The 7,009-nt window shown below is 44.4% G+C and overlaps 1 protein-coding gene across 1 annotated transcript; it reads right to left on the bottom strand.

Annotated features, from left to right (window-relative positions):
- Positions 1-3,081: 3,081 nt before the first annotated feature.
- LOC126512640 (smad nuclear-interacting protein 1-like) lies at positions 3,082-4,415 on the bottom strand. The gene has a single exon (XM_050160510.1). The coding sequence runs from the start codon at positions 4,413-4,415 to the stop codon at positions 3,252-3,254; it is 1,164 nt and encodes a 387-aa protein (XP_050016467.1). The 3' UTR covers positions 3,082-3,251.
- Positions 4,416-7,009: the final 2,594 nt, after the last annotated feature.

Below are 7,009 nucleotides of genomic sequence, written 5' to 3'. Positions count from 1 at the left end.
TTTTTGTATGGTTTTGACTTCAGGGGCCAGATGCATAACAGGTGCCAATGAGATTGTACTTTTGTCATTAAAATATATATATATGTTTATTAATATAACAGAGTTAAAATACAATGAAAGGGAATATCTTGGTGGCAAACGCAATTGTGCACCCCACCGATTACACTTTCAACTCTTTTCTTTGGAGCATAAAAAAGGGTTCATAGTTCACTCTGGAATGGGCATGACACAGATCAACAGTGCATCGAGTACATGGGAAATTCATTCCTCATCCATCTCCAGCCCTTGAATGGCCTGGATGGAGAGGATGTGGATCCAATCTCAGGCTGGTCATTGGGAATATTGGGTTCCATGGAAGGTTCCTCTGTCGAAAACTCCATGTTCCGAAACAAAGTGGGTCCTCCATCCAAGGGTGATTCGAATAAAGAGAGATCACCAGGCCAGATGTCTACAGAATTCATGTTGTCTCCAATGTTCCCATTAGCATACTTAATAATATTAGCCATCAGGACATCTCCTTCTGGGACTTTGACTTCTGAACAGGGCTTCAGCTCCAAGCACGAGTATTTGTTGAGCTTGATAAGACTTTGGCAACTCTTGCATCTTCCTCCTACACCCTCTTCTTTACATTGTCTCTTCCCAGCTTCTCTAATTGTTGGGAGGGCTGGTTCACTGGCTCTCCTCTTCAATGAAAATTGAGGGTGAGGAGCATCTATGTGGCTGCTCTTTAAACAGGGATGCTCAGTATGTTGGAAACTATTCTCACACATCAATTTGTGTTTTAGAATATTAAAAGTTGCTGTTATGTCATTTGGTTGCCTGTTTCTTAGTGATGAAAATATATCTTCCAAGTTATAACCCATGGTGCACATAGTCTCTACAAGCCTTGAAAGGATTTCTTTAGTTGTAGGTGTTGTATGTTTCTTTATGGAGCCCAGCCATGGTCTTTTCATAAGTTGACATATGGTTATTCTCCTCATGGTGGAAACTGTGAGTAATTGTGCAATGATTATGTGACAGGGTTTTGACAAGTGGTCGAAGCTGGGATACTTTGTGTTGGTGATGAGCCTGTGCATACCATCTAGTGTGTCTTCAGCATATGGAAATTGTCCTGTGACCATTGCATATGGGACAACTCCCGAGCTCCACATGTCAACAGCCAGCCCATCATAAGGTTTCCTTGACAAGATCTCTGGAGCTATATAGAACAAGGAACCACAGAGTTCTTCCAACTTCTGCTCCTCTGCGAGCTGAATTACCATACCAAAATCACAAAGCTTGGCATTTCCATCTCCGTCAATAAGGATATTCTCCAATATAATATCGCGATGCGCAATGCGTCTTTGGTGGAGAAAGTGCACTGCTGATATGACCTGTTGGAAGATGGGTCTAGCCTCCTGCTCCTTTAAACATCTAACCTCACTGAGGAACGTCTGTAGATCCTTTCCAGCCACATACTCCATGATTATATAAGTCGTTGACTGTGTGTCAATGACGTGAAAAAAATGAATGATGTTACTGTGTTCCAAAGACTGAAGGATCTTTACTTCAGAGTCTATCTCATCCAGAGTATTGCTTTTTTTACTGAGGATCTTGACAGCAACCTTTGTTTTGGTGGGAATGTGGCAGGCAAGCTTCACCTCCCCGAAAGAACCTACGCCTAGAGGTTTTAAGATCTTGAAATCTTTGTCAAGGATGTCTTCATCCCAGGGGCTGGCCATGATGTGTCGTCTCAATCCACCTACTTTTCTTTTTTTTTTTTTTGGGTCTATATTTACAAATTTTATTTTTTTATCTCAAAAATACATATAAATGAAAAGCTGTTCTCCAAATGCAACAGGCCTTTGCCTATCATGTGCTATTATCTCTATCACAAATACTGTCATATGAAAATCAGCACACAGCTCCTAAACACACCATTTACAGGCACACATACTGTAAGTCATGAACTCCTTTCTACTTACACAGAGTGCAGGTGGGAATTTCAGAAGCTGGGCTGCCCTTGCTTTCCAACCTCGGGAAGTAAATACAAACCCATGTCAAAGATGGAACCTAGATGTGGAAGCCACACAAGCCCCTCCAGACACAAACACACACACACACACACACACACACACACACACACACACAAGACCCAAGGCCACAGCAAGGCCCTGCCACAAAGTCAACGCTGGGGTGTCTCCCAAAGAGAGGAAAGAGACAACACCCGAACAAAAATGCAAAGCTGAAGAAAAAGAACAGACGATCCAAACGGTTACGCTGCCGAGCAGTGGTGGCGCCCACCTCAATTTTAATGCTGGCAGAGGCAGGCAGATCTCTGGGAGTTCCCAGTTCCAGGACAGCTAGGGCTGTTACAGAGAAACCCTGCCTCAAAAAATGGTTACGTCTGTTTCCTGTCATGTGACGTTTAGATCATCTGTTCTTTTTCTTCAGCTCTGCATCTCTACTCAAATGCTATCTCCTTCCTCTCCCTGAGAAACACCCCAACGCCGACCCCGCAGCAGGGCCTTGCTGTGGCCCCGGGTCTTGTGTGTGTGTGTGTCCAAAGGAGCCTGTGCAGCCTCCACATCCCGGCTCCATCCCCGACATGGGCCTGTACCCTCTCAGGACACAGCTGCACAACCCAGTGCAGGATAGACACCAGCACCCGATGGTAGAAGCCGTGACCTCCTACATAGTCATGTCTATACAGGCGTCGCAAAGTGTCTGTTTAGCTTAGACAGTCAATAACGAGGTCATGTGGTAAACTGTCACTTCCAAAAAACGAAGCGCAAAATCAACCTCTATGACTCAAGAGCTGATCCAGGTCAAAGCTTTGGTATATGCTGGAGGTTGTTTTGGTGACAACCAAAGCTTACTAAGATTCTCTGCTCTAGGATTTGTCCCCAAAACAAAACCCCTCGTCCACAAAGCTCAATGACATATAAATAAGAAAAACTGTACAAAGAGAACAAACAAGCCACGATCCCCTTTCCAAGGGCTTGGTTTGCAGCGGTTCTGAAGGCACCCACTACAGCCACACACTTTGACCAAAACTGACATGCTGTAATTGGTGAGACTGTTCTGAAAACAAGCGCCCACAGGCAGGCAGCTGCTGTGCCAAGTTCAACAAAATACGAGGTGAGAGTTCTCATACTGCAACCCAAGCTGGGCAGCAACAGAGGAGACTTAAGGCAAGAAGAGTCGCTGGAGAGTCAAGCCCACGGCCTCCAGCAGGAACAGTTTCTAATAGTGGGGATGCTTCTCAGTTGCTAGCTGTCAGACACCATTTCCTCCTCCTTGTCATCCTCATCTTCCTTCCTGTCTAGTTCAGAGGTGTCTGAAGACTCATGGAGCAAGACATACTCTCTGCTACTGAACCCAAATTTAAGGACATCTTTTTCTTTCAGTTCGTAGTATCTCTGTGGCTCAATACGCTTGTTGTTCAAGAAGGTTCCATTGCCTGAGCCGAGGTCAATGAGGTAGGGTTTCACCCTCCGACCAACTGTGCCATCAGCACGCGTGTACTCCACAAGCCGGTACTGGAAGACTGCATGCTGCTTGGAGCAAGAAGGATGGTCGATGGGAATGTCGGCGATGCGGCGATGTCGCCCCAGAAGGTAAGCACTCTGTCGATGGATGTACATGACTGGAAGTACCTCATCATTTTTAAAGGGGTAGAGACGCCACCGTTTTTTGGGGATCCGGGCTTCTGGGGGCTCACTGTACTTAATAACCACACCCCGGAAGGTATTGGTGTCCTCAAGAAGTGCCCCAGAAAGTTCAAAGCTTGGTTTTTCTTTGACAGGCACCTCTTTGCTCCTGTTACCAGCAGGGCGAGGGATCACCTCCTGAGCCTCACTGCCAGCACCTTCATTCTGCTGGCGATGCTCCCGGCGCCTGGCATTATGAAAGTCCCTCTCTTCTTCCTGGGCCTGCAGAATCTGGCTGTCTCGGTCCCGACCCTGCCCACTGACAGGCCTCTCACCAAAGCTCCTCCTTTGGCGGGAATGGCCCCGGTGTCGGTTTCGCTCACTGTTACGAGTTCTCCTTTGTTCCTGTTCTGATGGCTCCCGGTGCTGCAGATCCTCTCGTCCTCTCCGTGGATGGTCCTCGCGTTCCTGCTTCACTTTAACCATGGTGTAGTGGGGACTCCGGCTTCTCTTAGTCCGTGGAGACTTGCTTCTTCTCCCTGAGGACTTGTTTTTCTTTTTGACTGGGGACCGGCTCGCTCCCAGACCTCGACTCCCGCGGTGGTCGCCATGGCCTGGCTTAGTGGCGGGCGGGGACGGGTTAGCGGCTGGGGCGTCGTGTCGGCGGTGCTCGACTGGTTCGGGGCTCAGACGCTCCTGCTTCACCACCAAGGTCGCCAGCGCGTCGTCTGTCCGGTGTCGCCATCGGCCGCTTCGCTCCCACTCGCTCTTCTCCTCCTTCATCCTGCAGCCCAACCGAGAGCCTCTTGTACGGTCCATTGAGCCACCCCTACTTTTCTTGTTAGCAGCAGATTCTAGAAACAAAAAATTAATCAACGTTAGGATGCAGGTGTAGCACTATGAATCCATGGTCATCAAATCTTCGATTTCCCAAACAAAACTAATGATGCACTTCAAGGACATAGATATTTTAGAAAAACCCAACCTCAAAGCAGTAGTTAAGCAATCACAGAAAAGTTCAAAGAGGGAATCACTGATGTGTCCATGCAAATACAAATACTTACATCAGAGAAGTAATGATTTGATTATTTTCAACACTGAACCAAAATGAAAATCTTTCACCAATCTTATCAAGTGATAAGATATACAAATTAAATTATTGGTAAAAAGGAATAATGTTCTGGCCAAATAACCATCCAGAGGATATCTTCTGGATACATCAAATATTAAACCTAGGGAATTTGAAAGAATGAAAGGAATTCCTAGATTTGTGTGAACACTGAAATATGATAAAAGAAAAACCCTTAAACACATGAGACATATGAAGCAAGTGTGACTATTTAGAAAAACATACAAAGGCATGGTGCTGGAAATATCGTGTTTTAAAGCTAGGTTCTTTTGTGTATGATGTCTTTTCAGGATAAATTGTCTATCCAGCAGTGACTCACTTCCTATAAAGTTTCGCCTCTATGACTTTCAAAGCTTTCCAGTCAGCACTGGTTAATTGTCACTAAGTGCTCAAAAACCTGATATCGTGCTAAGAAAACCACTGTGGTATTTGAATGAGACGGGTCCCCACAGTATTGGGTGTTTGAGCACCAGTTTTGGGCCCATATGGTTAATTTCATGTGGTAGAGCCTTGGTGACTTATTAGTCAGAGTTCTCTAAACAACAGAGCACCTTATACAACAGTACAACCAACCTCTCTCCCCCTTGGAATTTATGGGAATCACTTACAGGCTGCTGTCCAGGGAATCCAACAATGGATGGCTATGAACTGAAACTTCAAAAATTTCAGGAGTTGCACAGTCCAGAGTGTTTTCTCTCTTGGCTGGTCTTCAGTATCTACTGGAATCCCAAAGAAGTTGGCTCTTGTTCCCAGGAAGGAACAGAGATGCTAACAAGGTGTTGGCCAGAGACAAATGAGCCAAAGCCTCTACCTACCTGTTTATATAGTCTTCCAGCACAAGGCGTGGCCAAAATAAAGGTGTGTCTTTTGGCTTCATGAACTGGATTAAAGGCGTGTGTCTTCCCACCAAATTCAATCATCAAAGGAGTATCTTTCCCTCCTTGAGATTGAGAACAAACCAATCAAAAATGATCCATTAAAGGTGTGCCCTCCATTTTCAGCTTGTAGTTCATTCCAGTTGTAGTCAAGTTGGCAACCAAAAGTAACTCTCACAATGTCAGAATTCCCTCCATTTAAGGGAATTGACCTTGAGATTAAGGAGCTTAGCCTTCATCATTTGCTGTCTGTGCTTTCTGAACCATAACAAATATGGAAGTAGATGCCAAGAACTGCAGTCTTTCTGTGATAAGTGTGATCATGTTTCTAATGAAAGAATATGGAATTTGGTACTGTGGATGAGAAAAACAGTTCAAAGGTTTAAGTGCTACTTGTTAGGGCATACAATTAAGAAAAAAAAGACAGTTGTGTTGATTGGGATTTGAAGGGTGTGTAACTTCAAGGAGAGGTTTCAGAGGAGAATAACATTACTATATGCCCTAGAGATTCTTGTGATATTTTCATGAAGAATGTATCTAGGTTTTGCCCTTTTCTAAAGAGTCTGCCTAACTCTAAATTGTGGAGTTTGGAATTGATCCTTATGGCAGAGAAAGAGTAAAAAAAAAAAAAAAAAGAAAAAGAAAACCACTGGTATAGTCAAGCTGTTGATAGTAGTGACTTTAAGCAGTATTTATAATGTAACGAGGCAAACTAAGCATTTCAAAAATAAAAGATGTAGAAAATTCAAGGCGAAAAGGAGTACCAGGAAGTGAAATGGAGTTAAATCTTGTGTTTAAGGAGAAAAACACTTGGAACTGAAATGAAGGGAGTGGTGACGTCAGGGCAAGATCAACCTAGTTATTAATAACTAGTGAAAAGAAATTACAGAAAAGCTTAGAGCCAGCTGCTGTGGTGCACGCCTTTAATCCCAACTCTAGTAGTGTATTTGCTGGTGGATCCCTGAGATTTAGGCAAGCACAGTATCCACAGCAAATTCCTGAGGAGTCAAGCAAAGTTAGTGAAGGAAACAAAGAGAAACCGAAAATTGGTGAAGGTGTAATTAAACCAGGGACCATGATCCAGCTAGTAACAGAACCTGTCAGCCTTAGCTACGTGGCTCTGACATTAAAGTCAAAAGTAGAAGAATGGCATTTAAGTATCTCGCCTTTCACTTAAGGAAAGCGTTTAAGGCCAGGCATTTCTCAAGAGTGACCCTCAATGGAAGCCTGTAGTGAAATTGTGTAAAGGTGTGATCTTGAAGCCTGTATTGCCTAGAGTACACCAAAATTTTGTGGAATGCCAATATTTGGTTATCTGCCAAGGGTAGCTGCTTCTCTGGTATAGCAACAGCCTAATTGAAAAGAGTATGTTG

The sequence above is a fragment of the Alexandromys fortis genome, unplaced genomic scaffold, assembly GCF_014885135.2.
Source record: "Alexandromys fortis isolate MF-2015 unplaced genomic scaffold, M_Fortis_MF-2015_v1.1 scaffold_116, whole genome shotgun sequence".
In the NCBI taxonomy this organism is placed as follows: Eukaryota; Metazoa; Chordata; class Mammalia; order Rodentia; family Cricetidae; genus Alexandromys; species Alexandromys fortis.
This window is presented reverse-complemented; position numbering and strand designations above follow the sequence as displayed.

Bases quoted from the DNA above. Each gene is read 5' to 3' on its own strand.
- LOC126512640 (XM_050160510.1), bottom strand. From the start codon at position 4,415: ATGAAGGAGGAGAAGAGCGAGTGGGAGCGAAGCGGCCGATGGCGACAC.